Source organism: Ursus maritimus, unplaced genomic scaffold (genome assembly GCF_017311325.1).
Source record: "Ursus maritimus isolate PB19 unplaced genomic scaffold, ASM1731132v1 scaffold_23, whole genome shotgun sequence".
In the NCBI taxonomy this organism is placed as follows: Eukaryota; Metazoa; Chordata; class Mammalia; order Carnivora; family Ursidae; genus Ursus; species Ursus maritimus.
The window spans coordinates 18,836,019-18,854,236 of record NW_024424786.1 but is presented as its reverse complement, the minus strand read 5'-3'; the positions used below and the strand labels follow the sequence as shown (position 1 = coordinate 18,854,236).

The following is an 18,218-nucleotide window of genomic DNA, read 5'->3' as shown; positions in this document are numbered from 1 at the left end:
TTGTTTTCATAATCATGTTAATCACTTTTCTTTTTATAGGCATTATAATGTTTAGTTCCTTTAAATTCCTTGAATATATTAAGCTGCTATGGGATAAGTATAAAACATGGCACCTTTCCTTGAGGAGCTCATGGTCTACAAGAAAATTTTTATTGTTTTTAGCTATGAAAGAATGAATCTTAATTCTTTAAATAAATAAAAGGATATTTAATTATATCATTATTAAGACTTTGAATAAAATGGTTAGAAAACAGACAATGTACTAAAAGTTCAGGATATTCAGGAAATCTTAATTCTTTAAATAAATAAAAGGATATTTAATTATGTCATTATTAAGACTTTAGACTATTTTGAAAGTAGAAAAAATATTCCTAGAATTCCCTTGGATTCACCTTAGTAGTAATAATAGGTAACAGTGCCTGGCACATAGTAGATGCTCAACAAATACTTGTTGTGTGGAGTATTACACACACTGTTTTTAAAAAGTCAAATCTCTGGGGTGCCTGGGTGGTTTAGCCATTAAGCATCTGCCTTCGGCTCAGGTCATGATCCCAGGGTCCTGGGATCGAGCCCTGCATCGGGCTCCCTGCTCAGCAGGAAGCCTTCTTCTCCCTCTCACACTCCCCTTGTGTAAGACTCACTGTCTCACACTGTCAAATAAATAAATAAAACCTTTAAACAAATTAAATTTCTAATTTACAGATGAGGAACTTGAGACAGAAGGAAGTTAAATAAGTTACGTAAAGTTACATAACAAGGAAATAAAATCAGGACTGGAACCTAGACAAATTTGACTCCAGAACCTACAATCTTAACCATTCTAATAGTGATAGTAGCATAAGCAATTTACATCTGCATAAGCTTCTTCTCTTTCTTATTCCCCATTAGAAAGCATATATTTATTAAAAAGGGAAATTGTTAACTATTCATACTCCTGAAATACCAATTCCTTATATGCCTTGACTCTAAAGATCTATAGACAACAGTGTCCCTACCCTGAAACTTTACCGTGAAACACTGCTTCTTTGGGGCTCTTTCATTCGGCCCTCCTCTTTCTCCAGCCAGAGCATCCTTTTCTACCATCTGTACCATTATACTCTCAAATCTGTTGTCTCTGCTTCTAGTCCTTCAGTCCCCAGTAATTCACCCAGTCCTTTAGTCTTTTCCTGCCTACACATCATTCCCTGCATAATATTTCTGATTTATTCTGTTTATCTTAACTCATCACTTTACCTTTTTCTTTGAAACTAAACCTTTCAACTACGGTCATCTCAAGAGAGGTGCTTGACCCAAACCTATATGGGTGTTGCTTTTCTCTTTTCCCCCTTTTGTTTTCTTGTTTTTAATATGAGTAGAATGATCCCTGCCTTTCTTGTTTTATATATGTGTAATAAATATATTTTATTTATTAAATAAAGCACTTCAGAAAGTTAAAAATGCCATAGACATTTATGGCATTATTTTTACTTGCAAGTAAAATTAAGTTAAGATTAGGATTAAGGCAGTTTTATTAGATTCAGCTTTTCTGCCCCACAGACTGTAGGGGGTTTATATGTATTGTCTTTCAAGACAACTGAAACACAGACTCATTTGCCTTTAAATTCCCCTATCAGATAGGAAAGTCTGAAATTCCTTCTGACTCATCAACTGCTCTTTCTCTCTTCATGCTTGAACTATTTTCTATTTTTACAGCATCTGTTTCTCTCCAAACTATCTTCTTCAGATCATCTCTACATTTCATAGAATCATAGAGATCGTCTAATCTTGTTTTTTGTCTTTCTTTGAGCTGCAGAACCCTCAGTTCAAGATGTGGAAGCTCAATATTAAAACGAGTAAGGTAGGGCTGGTTTTGCTTGAAAGGAGGCTTGGAGGAACACTGGCGCTATACCTAGGGGCTCTTTCTCCTCTATTAGCATCTATGATTGGTCTCCATGGAAATTCTAGGACTTCTTGGAGCACAATTTAAAAACCAGTAACTGGATCCAACCTCTTCTTTTTTTGTAAAGAGAACCGAAACCTAAAGAGAGTAGATGAGGGGCGCCTGGGTGGCTCAGTTGGTTAAGTGACTCTTAGTTTCAGCTCAGGTCTGATCTTTCCATCATGGGATCAAGCCCCGTGTTGGGCTCTGGGCTCAGTGCAGAATCTGCTTCAGATTCTTTTTCCCTCTCACTCTGCCTCTCCTCACTTGCTTGCTCTCAAATAAATAAATAAATAAATAAATAAATAAATAAATAAAATCTTTAAAAAAAGAAAAGAGTAGGTGAATTACTGTCAATCAACTTGTAAAAAATATTTTCCATTTATCTTCTATTATACTATATAATATTTGTAGTCAGTAATATTCTAAACAACCTGTGTATTATACAATGTTAGCTGAAATTTTTCTTGTAGTGGCCATTGTGATAATTCCCCCAATATTCAGTCCACCTTATATGATCAGTGTGTCTCTAAGACAGTTAATGTAATCTCCATTTGGGATGCCTGGGTGGCTCTGTTGTTAAGCATCTGCCTTCGGCTCAGGTCAAGATCCCAGGGTCCTGGAATCTGAGCCCCGGCATTGGGCTCCCTGCTCAGCGGGAAGCCTGCTTCTTCCTCTTTCACTCCCCCTGCATGTGTTCCGTCTCTCACTGTCTCTGTCAAATAAATAAATAAAATCTTTTAAAAATATATATATAATGATCCATTTTTCATTCCAGTGTTTGGTTCAGGAATGAGCCTGTGATCTGGTTCTGGACAGTAGGAGGTGGTTCAAAGAAAAATTTTCTTACTCTTTAGAAGAGTTCCAGGAAGAGACAGTTGCTATGCAGTACCTAAATTGGTCTCTTGTTATAGTCCCAACAATGGAAGAAAGAGGATGGTCCCAAGACTGGAAAGTGGAGAAATGAAAATATCCTAGTCTTTGGTAATACCCAGTCTTTATTAAATAACCTAATCATCGAGTGCCTGAATCAACCAACACAAGAACCTGCCCAACTTTTTTTTTTTAAGTTTTTAATTCCAGTATAGTTAATATACAGTGTTTTATTAGTTTCAGGTGTACAATATAGTGATTCAGTAATTCTGTGCATTACTCTCTGCTCATCGTCATAAGTGTACTCTTAATCTCTTTCATCTCTTTCACCCATCCCCCCCACCCAACTCCCTTCTGGTAACCATCAGTTACCTTGGTTTGTCTCTATTTCTCTCTCTCTCTCTTTTTTCTTTGCCTTTGCTTGTTTGTTTTTTAAATTTCACATGAGTGAGATCATATGGTATTTGTCTTTCTGTGACTTGTTTTGCTTCGCATTATATTCTCTAGCTGCATCCATATCATTGCAAATGGCAAGTTTTCATTCTTTTTTATGGCTGAATATCCCATTGTGTACACACACACAAACACACACACACTACATCTTCTTTATCCATTCATCTATCATTGGCCACTTGGGCTGCTTCCATATCTTGACTATTGTAAATAATGCTGCTATAAACATAGGCGTGCATGTATCCATTTCCCTTGAATTGGTGTTTTTGTATTTTTTGGGTAAATACCCAGGAATTCAATTACTGGATCATAGGATAGTTCTCTTTTTAACTTTCGAGGTACCTCCATACTGTTTTCCACCATGGCTGCACCAGTTTGCATTCCCACCGATAGTGCACAAATATTCCATTTTCTTTACATCCTTGTCAACACTTTGCTGTTTCCTGAGTTTTTTATTTTAACCATTCTAACAGGTGTGAGGTAACAACAGATCATTATAGTTTTGATTGGCATTTCCCTGACAATGAGTGATGTTGAACATCTTTTCATGTGTCTGTTGACCATCTGTATGTCATCTTTGGAGAAATGTATGTTCATGTCTTTGCCATTTTTAATTGGATTATTTGTTTTGGGGGTGTTGAGTTTTATAAGTTCTTTATATATTTTGGATACTAACCCTTTATTGTATATGTCATTTGCAAAAATCTACCATTCCATAGGTTGTCTTATAGTTTTGTTGATTGTTTCCTTTGCTGTGCAGAAGGTTTTTATTTTGATGTAGATCCAATAGTTTATTTTTGCTTTTATTTCCCTTTCCTTGGGAGACAGATCTAGAAAAATGTTGCTACAACTGGTGTCAGAGATATTACTGCCTGTGGTCTCTTTTAGGATTTTTATATTTTCAGGCCTCACATTTAGGTCTTTAATCCATTTTGAGTTTATTTTTGTGTATGGTGTAAGAAAGTGGTCCAGTTTCATTGTTTTGCATGCAGCTCTACAGATTTCCCAGCACCGTTTGTTGAAGAGACTGTCCTTTTCCCATTATATATTCCTTCTTGCTTTGTCAAAGATTAATTGACCAAGTAACTGTGGGTTTATTTCTAGGTTTCCTATTCTGTTCCCTTGATCTGTGTCTATTTTTATACCAGTGGCATATTGTTTTGATTACACAGCATTGTAATATAACTTGAAATCTGAAATTGTGACACTTCCAGTTTTGTTTATCTTTTTCAAGATTGCTTTGGTTATTCAGAATCTTTGGTTATTCAGAGTATATGAGGTTCCACATAAATTTTAGAATTGTTCTCGTTCTGTGAAAAATGCTCTTGGTATTTTGATAAGGATTGCATTAAATCTGTAGAGTGCTTTGGGTAGTATAGACAGTTTAGCAATACTTGTTATTCCTATCCATGAGCATGGGATGTCTTTGCATTTCTTTGTGTCCTCTCCAGTTTCTTTCATCAATGTTTTATAGTTTTCAGAGTATAGGTCTTTCACCTTTTTGGTTATTTTTATTCCTAGATTTTTTTTTTTTTTGTATAATCGTAAATGGGATTGTTTTCTTAATGTCACTTTTTGCTGCTTCATTGTCAGTGTATAGAAATGCAACAGATTTCCATACATTGATTTTGTATCCTGTGACTTTCTGAATTCATTTATCAGTTCTAGTGGTTTTTTGGTAATGTCTTTCAGGTTTTCTATCTATAGTATCATGTCATCTGCAAATAGTGAAAGTTTTATTTCTTCCCTACCAATTTGGATGCCTTTTATTTCTTTTTGTTGTCTGACTGCTGGAGCTAGGTCTTCTAGTACTATGTTGAATAAAAGTGGAGAACCTACCCAACTTTGGACTTCATGTTATGTGGAAGAATAAATGTCATTATTTGTATGGTTTTCTGGTACTTGTAACCAAAGCATCCTGATACTGCCCCTTTGTGTTTTTAATTACAGAATATTGTGTTTTGTACGAAATAATAGATGTTTAAAATATAAAATGTGTTCATTTTATAACATCTGTTGATAGCTCACTTTTTAAGGGTCTTTTGGTTCAAATTCCTTTGGCTCCTTGATTATCCTTTTTCATCCATTCATCCAAAACTCTATCCTAAGGTCTCTTTCAGTGAGCTCTCATATTCTGTGATTCAGTCATTCACTTCATGTGGATGACTTTATATTTCCAGCCTCACATTTCCCTTAATCTCAGTTCTGTATTTTCAACTGCCTGCAGGTCCTCTCCTTTTATGACTTACTGTAATTTCAGGGTCAGCAGGGCACACATTGGATTAATTATTCATTCTCCATATCCCTCCTTTCTCCCTCCACATCCCCCAAAATTCATGCAACTCTCCTTCCAAAGAAGTCCTCTTGCTGGCTATGAAGATGAACCATTGCTGGGACATTGAAACTTCATTTGAGGGAATTCATCACATGTAGCCTTGTATAATTTGAAAAAATATGAATGAAGGACTTTTAAAATTTTAAATAACAACCTATGGCTCAGGTATAGTAATTTGTGCTTTTTTGGCTTTCTTAACAGTCAGTCTGAGAACATTGTTCATCTCTTGTTTCTTATTGTTTTAATACATTTTCATCTATTTTATCAGTGAGGCAGATTTCCCATTTCCTTTCCATTGTCATGCTTTCTCTTTCATATTTCGTGGTTTTTCTTTTCATTTCTTTTAGCTTCACCTAGACACTCTGGAATAATCTTTTTTCTTCATTCCCTTTGTCTACTCAGTTATAACTTCCTTTAGAATATCTCATATTTGCCATTCTTTGTTTCTTAATAGTATAGACATTTATCATCTCATGCCTGTGTTAATAAAATAGCCCCTTAGCCAGTGTTCTTTTATCTGTGTTTTATTCATTCTTTTTTTTAAAAAAAAGATTTTCTTTATTTGAGAGAGAGAGAGAGCAAGAGAGAGCACGCATGAGCATGAGCAGGGAGAGAGGGAAAAGCAGTCTCCCCGCTGAGCAGGGAGCCTGACATGGGGCTCGATCCCAGGACCCTGGGATCATGACCCAAGCTGAAGGCAGATGCTTAACTGACTGAAGCACCTGGGCTCCCTTGGTTTTTATTCATTCTTGTTGCCAAACTAACTTTACTAGGTCATTAGTTCGATACATTGCTTGTGTGTGCCTGACATGCTAGATACTTAGTATGTATAGAAGGAATGGTAGATGGAATAGTTCTCTTTTGCCTACCGAATCAAGTCCCAATTTTTTTCCAGCTTTATTGAAATATAACTGATGTATAACATTGTGTAAGTTTAGGTGTACAACATATTGATTTAGTCCCATACTTCTTTAACTGGTTTTTCACAGCTTCCATGGTCTGGCCCCATTCTATATCTTCAGCATCGTTTCCTGCTACTTCTTAAGCATCTTCTGTTCTACTTAACGCAAAATCTTTGCTGCGGTTGTCATAATTCTTCATTATTCCTTCCTTTTTGTCTTTGCTTTCCTCCATATCCCCTTCCCACACTTAAAATCCCTTCTCTCAGTTTACTTGTGTTAAATAGGATTGAGTCAGGAAACAGGTGGCGCATTGGAACGGGTAAAAGAGAAAAGTTTGATGCAGAAGCTATTTACAAAGTTATGGTAAGTTTTCAGAGTTCAGGGAAACCATGAGGAGTACTAAAGCACCACAGGGATAGAAAGAATGGGGAAATGATTATACCACATAAACCTGAGGGGGTAAGGGAAAGAAGCAGATACTGGGAACCTGGAGACAGCTGTAGGTACAGCTGTAGAAGAAGCGGAATTCAGAAGCTGTGACCTTTGGTAGAGAGCTGTTGTCATTTTGTGGCCCTGTAGGGAGGAACCAGGGAAATACCTCAATCTCTTTGTCTTCCCAGCATACTGATTTGCTGGTGCCTTCCAGAGATTGAACCCAACCAGGAGCCAGAGGGCAAGAAAAACTGTTTGCTATATCCACAGATATCAGCACACAGGGGACAGAGCAGTATGAAGAAAGGGTGGAGAGTGAGGACAGACAAATGGAGGATATCCAGGAAACTACTCACTCTTCAAGGCCTACCTACTTTGTTCAGACTTCTTTCATTATTCAGTTCATAATGATTGTTCTCTTTGTACCGGCTATTAATTTGTCTGCCTGCTTTTCTAAGTGTCAAGTCCTATCTCTTGACCCACGTGCGGTTACTTTAGCAGTCCTCTTATGCAGTGTACATATCTGAGAGGGACACGTGAACCAAAACTGTTCATCCTTTCTCCTGGATTTCGAACTAGGTATTGAGTTATAATTGGGTGACTTTTTAATGTGGCACCTGAAGCTATAACATGTAGAACTCTGGACATGTTGACAGCCCTATTTTCTGCTGCTCCTTTTTCAGCTTCCTGAATATTACACTGTTGATTTTCCACCTACCTTAGCTGACCGTACTTCTCAGCCTTCTGTATGAGCTTCTAATGTAATCCATAGGTGTTGGAGTTTTTTAGGACTCGGGCATTTGCCATTTTCTTTCTTCTAACTAATAACTCTAAGTGATTGCCCCTGTTTCCATAGCTTTATATACTATTATATACTATATATATGTATCTCCTATGCACTGATACTTGAGAAATACATGTTTACTTTAGAAAAAAAGATACTAATCAGTGCAATGAAGAAAATAACAATTTCCTGTAATCTCACCACCCTAATGAATTAACTTTTTTTCTACAAAAGAGTTGTTTGTTATTATTATTTATTCAGTTCTTACATACAGTCTTTTAAAAAGTAAAGTATATTAGGACTCTTAACTCCAAGATGATTTTTGTCAGCAAAGGAATTTGGATGTTGGTCATCTCAGACTTGGAAAATGGTCAGAAACAAGGGAAGCTATGCAGTATCCAAGACCATACCATAAAGGCAACTTCCACTCCTGAGTGTTGTACGTTGTAGGTTGTACTGTCACTGCTGACTGTGGTGGATGTTGCTCCTGCTCCAGTGGTACCGTTGTTGTCCATGGAAACGTGGTATTACTAGCATTGCCCCTAAAGCCTACCCATAGAAGGATTTGCAGCAGTTCTTGTTCTTTGTGATACTACTTCCTGATCCAATATCCGGGACAGGTGCGTCTGATTAGCCGAATCTGGCCTCATGCTTATAAAGCTAGTATCTGGCATTTCTGGGTCCTCTAGTGGACAGTGGATTCTTATAATGTAGAATTCCTCCAAAATTCAAAGGGAGTTCAGATACTGTGTAGTTAAGAATGTGAAAAATCAGATTCTTAAGTATTTAATATAGTCAGTATACACAGAACAGCAGAATAATAAATTACACACCAATTCAGAAGTTGGTATTTCAGAATTATAACGTGTTTGGGTGACATCTTTTAAGTTCAGTGGACATGTAGCTTTACAACGAAGACTTCTTTTATATCTTCCTCAATTCTAATAATCTGTAATGATGCTAGAGTTATTTTTCTGAATTACAAATTTTATGTCTTTTTCCTACTCAAAATCCTTCAATTATTAATTCCTCATTGCCTATAGGATAAAGTTAAAGCTCTTTTTAGTTTGGCCTACAAATGCCTTTCAGTATTTGAATCCTGTCAGATTTTTAGCCACAACCATGAATACTCTGCTCTTTCTCCTCCTCCACAACATATTAGCTCCAACCGTATCCTAATCTCTTTTCCTGAAAAGTATCATACTCTTTCATGTTTGTATATGTTTGTGCATGTACAACCTTTTTGTCTGGAATGTCTACTTTTTTGTCCTCTTTGCAAATTTTTCTTTAAAGACCCAATTCAGAATCCACTCTTCCTAATAATGCCTTCTTGATGCCCTCAACCAATCTTTTTCTTTATGCTTCTGTACATTTCTGTAATATATCACTCATCATATTAGATTATGATTCTCACATATATTTTTTACTAGATGCTAATGAACGTGGAAATTGATAATCTTTTATTATTTTTTTATCTCAGAAGATTTTTGTTAAATAAGTAATAAATGAAAACACCCTGCTTCTGGCTGGTTAGTTCATTTGGTTAGTATTATGCACTTTTTAAGGGGAAAAAAATCATGAATTCTATCCCTGTAGCATTCCCACCTTGGCTAATTGTCTTGCAAGGGAACTAGGGGAAATAGACCTTGGTGGACCAGTAGTATTATCTTGATATGTGGAATGCAGTAAATTATAATGATAGGTTTAAAATGGACTTTAAAGCTGTCAGAAAAGTACCTTTCTTTGATGAACTGTTTATACTGAATTTACTGTTTATATTTCTTATGTTTAGGAACTAAAAAAAGTTACCTCAGACTTGATAAAGTCCAAGGTCACATGTCAACATAAGATGGGAGAAGAAAACATCCATTTAACAATTAAAGAACAAAAATTTCAAGAACTTCAAGAAAGACTTAACATGGTATTTAATTAAATGTATTCATGTTTATATAATTGTTTTTGTAAAATGAGAATTTCAGAATTATAATATAAAAACGTTCCTTTGTAAAGTTAATATACGTAGTTTAAAAAAAGGTATTGCCAATTATTTTTCATTATTAGGTAATTTTTTGCCATTATCAGCAAGAATTTAAGACAATACAATTTGTCTATAACCATTTTATTTCCACTTTAATATAATGTAGGTAATCTTATGGTACAGTGGTGTCTCCAGAAAAGCTTTTGGAGATGAGGAATTTTGTGATTTTTTAATGTGAGTATTTAAAATTTGCACAGCAGCCTGTGCTGGGTATCTCGTACCACCTCTATTTCACTAGGTGCCACTCCTTCACCAGCAAACAAACGTGGGTACTCTCGGGCAGGAAGGGGCCATGACTCTCCTAAACGTATTGAGCACTGAATTAAATATAGAATTTGCTAAATTTTATATCATAACTTTAAAATCACTCAATTTTTTAAAGGAGTTGGAATTAAATAAGAAGATTAATGAAGAGATCGCACATGTTCAAGAAGAAAAAAAGGCAAGCAATCTTAAGACATTTTGGGAGCCAGTAAATATTTTTAAAACCGGGTATAATGTGGGAAATAAAAAATTAAATTAACAAATGGAATCATGTCTAGGTCAATTCCTGGCACATAGTAAGCTCCTGGTTAGGGTCTATTGAATGGATACATGTGTACCTTTTTAACCGGGCCGGACATTTCCTCCATTAAAAAATAAATCCAAGGGTACAAACTTCAGGTATAAGATGAGTAAGTTCTGGGAGTTAATGTACAGCATGATGGTTTTAATTAGCAAAACTGTGTTATATATTTGAAAGTTAAGAGTAGATCATAAATGTTCTCACCACACACACAAAAATGGTAATTATGTGAAGTGATAGAAATGTTAATTAATCTTATTAGGGTAATCATTTAGCACCATATATGTGTATCAAATCATCATGTTGTATACCTTGAATTTACAGAATGTTATTTGTCAATTGTATCTTAATAAAGTTGGAAAAGTATTACATAAAAATATTTAATGAATAAATAAAAAGAATAAAAATAAATCAGTTTTTTCCTTGATGGTTTAGACCATTGGTACCCTAGCAGATAATTATTGAAAGGTCTGTATGCTTAGAGCATGCATTTATAGGATGTTATGCTCTCATTTGGATCTATTCGATATTTATAATTCTTCTATTTAAAAAAGGTCTGTGAAAGAAAAGTTCTTCTGTTTCTTTTTTTCTTTTCTGTTTTTCCTCCATTTCATTCTGAATATATACCATGACATCCTAGCTCATTAGCAATATGACATTTCAGTAGCGATGCATTTACTGTTTTTAAGACAAGCCAACAAAAGTTTTGGTTTTAAATTCTTCACATTTTCCAGTAGTGTCCCATAATTCATGGTCCATTTCAAAAAACTGTTAGTTATTTGAAAAACTCTTAGATATAGTACTTTGAAAGAAGTCATATAATGTAATTATTTTATATATTAAGTTAGTAAAAAGTGCTAGTAGTTTATTTCACTGTCTTATTTATTATGGTGTTGAAATTAAACTATAAAGATAATAAGTGAAGAAATCAGAAAATGTAGTTTAAGAATGAATTTAGAAACATACCTACAAACTTAAAATTCTTTCAACTGATATATGTGTACTTTTTTTTTTTAAAGGGTATCATCATTTCTTTCCAACATATGCAACAGTTACTTCAGCATCAAACTCAAGTTAGTACTGAACTGGAAGCAAAGTTGAAGATGTTAAAAGAAAATAATCAGGTTGTATATAGAGATACAGATAGTATATTTCCATTTAATGAGCTTTACCTGTCTAGTTGCATTTATCTGCCCAACTTTATCTGAGATAATTTTGAATTTTAGGGGTAAGATATGGCCTTCTTCATCAACTTGGTATCAATGTCTGAAGTAATGAACATATTTTTTTAACATTTAAGTTACTAGTTTAATATTCGATTTTATTAAGTATCTGACTTAATTTTGTAACAGATTGGATAGGATTTTTTTTTTCTTTGTCTTAGAATTGTGACCAAGACCAAAACTGAAAGTAGAAGAGAGCAGTTAGTGAACTTCCACAAATTGAGGGCAGATCCAAACAAATGATTGGAGGGGGGAAGAAGTTATCACCACTGATGTCTTGGGAATGAGAGTTCAATAAGAGAGGCTTTTCTGTTACATCCCTAATTGGGAGGGGGAGTACATTTTCCTGCATAAGCTAAATGAAGGACTCTATGTGAAAATCATGTAAAGACTGGGGTACAAAAAGGGGAAAGTGCCATCTTGTCTTAGAGATGGATGCTTGAGATGCTGTAGAAACTTGACGGTCCACTCTGGTGTTGCCAGTAGAGTAAATTGTGGTAAGTTCATATGGAAGAACTTGGCATATGTTTCTTGAAGTTTGGTATTATACCAAGGACATATAGACTAATGCACAGTTATGGTCCAGAGATTTCAGGTTTTTGGAGTGATATGTACCAATGGGGCTTGAAGTGTATTACACTTGTCTGATGCTATATGGCCCAGGAAAGTTGCAGAAGAGAGAACTTTGGTGGTTTCTTGGCTCCACATGATGGAACATGGAGGTTAGGAAGGACAGAAACTGTCCTGTGTGCCACTGGCCAAGTGATGAGATGTCCAGTCCAAGAGAAGGAGCTGGGGACGGGTTCCACTGTGGTGACCAGTGGAAGATATTTGTGCTCCTCTGAAGGGATTCTTGGTAATGAAGGTGAAGCTGAACATTCCTCAAGAAAACTACAGTTGCCTCCCATGTAAAGACCACTATCCGCAGAGGCCAAGGCCACCTTCCTGGGTATGTAATCAGTGCAGTTGCATAGGGACCCATACTCAGAAGGGCTTTGTGCTTCAGCTTTAATGTTCTGTGTTCACGCTGTTGAAATGTTTATTAATTTTTATCTTTGAATTTATGTTTTGTAAATTAAGTCTGATGGGAAGATGGAGCATTGGGGGCTTGGAGCCTAAGCTTTCTCCTGTCTCCTACTGCCTCTTAGGACCAGTTTTTGACTGCTGGCTCTTCCAGGCTTTGTTATCCTGGGCCCTGCCTGGCCTCATCCTCTCTGGTTCTGCCCCACCACTATTGTGGTCACATTGATGGGGAAAGGTCTGTGTTCTGTTGTCCCTACCTTTGGTGGTAAGGAACAAATATAACAGGCCTAAATATAACAGGGAGGGTCTGGGTCCACTGCATGCGCCCTGCAGCACCCTCTGTCTCAGGGTGGCCATGCGTTGGCACCTTGGGTAGATGACTTGGCAGGGAGTGAGTCCTCAATCCAGATACTGAGGTATATCCCTGCCTGGCAGTTGCCATCAGTTGGGGGTTACCCATCTGCCATGGATTGGGGCAGAGGTCCCATGGGACAGAAAGATTGACTTCCCCACCTCCATCCTGGACATAGTACATGGGTCTAGCAGCTTACAGGAGGTAGAACCCCATCGCAGGTGGATCTTGCATGTGCTGAGTTGTGTGGTGAGACTCTTAGGCATCTGTGAGGGTCTGCATTTGCCCTGTGAGTATCCGCCTGCCCAGAGATTCATGACATTAAATAGAAAATAAAAAGCACCATGATAAGTTGACAGGGAGAGAGAGAAGGGGGGGGGGGTGCAGTGACCATGAAGGAAGGAAAAGGTTTTGTATTTTAGTACCTTCAATAGTGTGTTTTCCCTGCTTTTTTTGTTTTGCATTGGGCCCCACAAATTATGCTGACTTCATCATCACTGAATGGAACCACACTTAACCTGAACAATGCAAGATCTGCCTCCTCACCATTGATGTTCTCTGACTAATCATGTAAAGAGAGTTTTGCCTTCTTTGCCTGCCCCCAGTACTGTAAAACTTAGACCTGGGAGAGGGAAGCAGTATGCTGGATCAAACTCTTCCTTCCTCTTTTTTTTTTTTTTTAAAGATTTTATTTATTTATTCGACAGAGATAGAGACAGCCAGCGAGAGAGGGAACACAAGCAGAGGGAGTGGGAGAGGAAGAAGCAGGCTCATAGCAGAGGAGCCTGATGTGGGGCTCGATTCCAGATCGCCGGGATCACACCCTGAGCCGAAGGCAGATGCTTAACCGCTGTGCCACCCAGGCGCCCCCAAACTCTTCCTTCCTCTTAACCCTTCACCTCCTCCAGTAAGACTAGTGAAAAAAATTTCTCTGGAAGTCCAGCCATAAGTAAGTGTCCCCCCACCTACTTTACCCACCCTACAGATAGATGACTGGGGCTTTCTCTAACATTTTGAACCTTCTCCCAAGAAACATAGAATAGAATTTACCCAAATTCTTTACCCTGAATTACCCTGAATACCCCCGAATTTACCCTGATTCTCTAGAATCAGGATTGTTTTCTTGTCCATTTAAAGGAGTTGAAACAGATTTTTTAGGATGAACAAAATATTAGTGATCAGCCAATCCACTCATTTCATTTCATGGTGAACTAGAGATCCAAAAAGTGTAATCAAGGCTTCTTAATTAGCGGCAAACCCCAAATTAAATTTTTGACCTCATTCTGCTCTAGCACTATTTCTACAACATTACATTGTTAGTGTATTCTTCCTAGATCTGTGAGACCTGCCAACTTTTGTTAGATCACTTATTCGAAAACCACAACTTTTGAATTACCCTTCATGAGCTCTAAAGGCAATGTTTATGTGTTGTTGAATTCTGCGGCGTGTGCAGTAGTCAGAGACAGACAGTCACGTGTTGCTTTGAGTTAACAGGGCCTGTAACTATGGTCCCAGGATCTTTTAGATGTAAGTGCCAATATCTTGTATAATCCAGATGCCTCTTTAACTAGCACCATTATTATTTGAGCCTCGATAGTACACAGAAAAACTAGATTTCATATGGAAATTTCATGCAGAGTATTAGCAAGAACAGGATAGAATTGTCAGCTTTTTATTTTGATAAATAAGGACATTAAAAATAAGCAACACCATCTGTCATCACTTTCATCTTATAAAAAAGAATATTTTAACGCCACATATTAAGGATATAATCTCTGAATAGATACAGTTCTTTACAAGAAAAGACATTTGGTGACTTGTATAGACTTTGCCATTAACTAGTGAAATTTTGTCATGGATCAGTACTTGTTTACAGACTGGTGTTGGAGAACTACTGATATATAGTATAACAAAATATTAATGTTGAACTGTTGCTGAGGATTATGCTGCATAGATATCTCAAGTGTTTTCTTGAGGAGCATTCTAATTCCACCTGTATTAAAAGGGATCATTACTCTTCATAATGGCCTACTTTTTTTCAGTGCCGTGCAATCATGCTGTCCATCTGTCTCATTTTTTTAATAGTACAGTTTGGAGCATAGAGACCTGAATTTCCATGATAGAAAATATTTTCTACTATGATTTAATCATAGTTCAGTCTAAACCTAAGTGTAGTTCTGCTGCTGTAGTCATCGTGTTCACAAGAATAATGTACTTAGTTTGCTCCTATAGTCATAGTATTAACCAGGATAAATTACTTAGTTTTTGGTATATTAAAACATTAACAGATGATTCTATTTTGACTTGATGCAGTATCCAATTTTTCAGAATGGTTTTGGGGTTTATTAATCCAAATGCAAATAATTTTCTGATAGTGTCTAAATTCCATGAGAACAGTAACAGTTTCGTGCATGTAGCATTAAGAGTCTAAAAGAGTATCTGGCACACAGTAGGAGCTCATTAAATTGTATTAAATTAATGAATGAATAAATTCAGAATCTTTGTTAAGCTCAGATATTGTCAGATCTGGGCTTCTGGTTAAACATGTTGAATTGAGCCTACACATTAACTTCCGATTTCCTCCTGAAACTGCAATAAAATGACATTAATAAATCCTCAAGGACAAGTAAATAAAGAGAGGAAACAATAAAAATTAAGTTTTAAATGGGAACCAGGTGGAAAATTAGTAATTTACTTAGCAGATTAAAAAAAGTAGAAACCAAGTCAAAGGTGCAGAAATGCTCAGGAATTGCAAGCATCACCTCTAGAAGCTGGATGTGCAACTGAAGCCAAGAGCTAGAAGGTGTATATAAGAAGGTAGAAGCTCTCATGTCTCCGAATTCTCTTCCCTACCCTGCACAAAGAGGCACTGCCTGTCTTCTACTTGGCAGAAGATTTATGTTGGAGAGTTTGAGGGACAGCTGAGATTGGGAAATCCAGTCGTGTTCTCGAGACAGCTTATACCAGGGAGATCTGTTAAAGCTGCTGTCATTTTGTGAGCTGGTTGTGAAACTAGTGGTAGCTTGAAATTGCCCATGGTTGGAATGTTTAAAATTGGCAAATGCTGTAAAAAAAAAATTGTTGGAGCCAGTTTGCCAGCATGTTCCTGAGAGAATTATATTGAAAACAGGGTGAAAAATCTAAATACTGAAATCTGAGATCTTCCTGCTCTGTTTCCCCATTTAGAGGACAGCTAGCCTTACCACTTCCAGACAGGAGAATGAAGATTCCTTTCTGGGGGGTGGGGGGCACCTGGGTGGCTCAGTCGTTAAGCGTCTGCCTTCGGCCCAGGGTGTGATCCCAGGGTCCCGGGATCGAGCCCTGCATCAGGCTCTCTGCTCTGATGGGAAGCCTGCTTCTTCCTCTCCCACTCCCCCTGCTTGTGTGCCCTCTCTCACTGGCTGTCTCTCTCTCTCTGTCAAATAAATAAATAAAATCTTTAAAAAAAAAAAAAAGATTCCTTTCTGGGGGAACTAACTTGCACAGGCTGTTACAGTTAAACTCTCCCAGTGAAATTACTCAACCAGATCAGCCTACCGTGAAGCCCATCATTTGACAAAACTTTCAACCAACTTTTTAATACTTCATTTTTTTAAAAAGATTTTATTTATTTATTTGACAGAGAGAGAGACAGCCAGTGAGAGAAGGCACACAAGCAGGGGGAGTGGGAGAGGAAGAAGCAGGCTCCCAGCGGAGGAGCCTGATGTGGGGCTCAATCCCATAACGCCGGGATCACGCCCTGAGCCAGAGGCAGACGCCTAATGACTGAGCCACCCAGGTGCCCTAATACTTCATTTTTAATATGAACATGCAGTTAAAGATCACTGGGCACTTGACAAAGTCTCTACCATGCAAATCAGACAAAACAGATAGGGTAATGAAAAAAATTTAGAGAAACTAAGAAAATATACTCCATTAAGAGAAATATTTTTATTAATCCACAAAAAACAAAAATTAGGAGTCTTTAGAAAAAGAAACACTCAGGAAAAAAAAAGAACGTTTAAAATAGTTTAGTAACATAAAAAGTACAATGAAAAGTTTGGAGGGTAATATTGAGATAGTTTTCCAGAAAGTAGAACCAAAAGACAAGAATATGGAAAACAGAAGGGAAAGAATATTAGGGGTTCAGTCCAAGTCTAAGTCTAGTGAGTTTCAGAGATAACAGAAAATGGAAGGAGAGGTGAAAACCAAAGAAATAATATTAGGATGTAACCTAGAACTGAAGAATTTGAGTTTGTTTTGCTCAACACCAATGCATATCATTATGAAATTTTATACTAAAAGAAGATTCTAAAACGCTGTGGAAAAAAGAATTAGGTCACATACAAAGGATTAAGAATAAGAATGGCAACAGAATGACTTCAGGTTTCTCACTGGTAGTCTTGGAAGATAGAAGATAATTGAACCATGCCTTCAGTGGTTGGAGAAAAATTGATTTTTTTAAACATTTTTTAAATGTATTTGAGAGAGAAAGGGAGGGCACTGAGGGGGAGGGAGAAGAATAAGGATACTCCTCGCTGAGTGTGGAGCTCCACACAGCGCTCAGTCTTAGGACCCTGAGATCATGACCTGAGCCAAAATCAAGATTTGGAAGCTCAGCTGACCAAGCCACCCAGGCACCCCCGAGAAATTGATTTCTAACGCAGAATTGTACTGTATTCAGCCAAGTGAATCATTATATATATTGGTAGAAAAAAAATATTTTCAAACATGCAGGCCTCAAGAAATGTGCCATCTGTGCCTCCTTTATCAAGAAGTAATGGAAGGTTTGCTTTACCAAGACAAGGGAATAAACCAGGAAAGAGGAAACAATAGGATCTAGGAACCAAGAGACCAACCCCAGAAGAGAGGAAGAAACCCTCAGAGGTCACCTGATCAGTGTATCAGACAGAAAAAGCAATAGGTCCAAATTGTAATGGAAGGATGGAAGGTCTCCAAACTGTGGAAACAGTATCTGATATAGGCAGTTTCTTTTAGATGAGGGTATGGGTCAGGACAGGAAATGATTGACATATCTAATACACTGTTTTAAGAAAATAATGTTCTTGGTCATTTATAATTACTAAATAGATACTATAATATATTCTCTCACATCTCCTTTAAACTTTGATTTGTATATCTTCCAAAATATGGTGTTATCAGTATAAATATACTGTATTAGTTAGAATATTAAAATAGTAAGCATCTATTAAATAAACACATTGTAAATATTTAGAAACTGTTCTATTGTTATATTTGCCTATAAATTAAGAAGAACATGACTTCTGTAAAAATATTTACATTATCTTGAAGTAAAAGCAGTCAAAATAGGTATTCATTG

At 36.8% G+C, this 18,218-nt stretch overlaps 1 protein-coding gene across 1 annotated transcript in view; it reads left to right on the top strand.

The window, feature by feature from the left end:
* The window catches only part of CCDC73 (coiled-coil domain containing 73), a 116,216-nt gene that overhangs the window by 74,192 nt on the left and 23,806 nt on the right, over positions 1 to 18,218 (top strand). Inside the window, exons 10-12 of the mRNA XM_008686940.2 lie at positions 9,490 to 9,618; positions 10,118 to 10,177; positions 11,320 to 11,424. Of these exons, the coding sequence (XP_008685162.1) occupies positions 9,490 to 9,618; positions 10,118 to 10,177; positions 11,320 to 11,424 (294 nt within the window). The remainder of the gene's footprint in view (positions 1 to 9,489; positions 9,619 to 10,117; positions 10,178 to 11,319; positions 11,425 to 18,218) is intronic.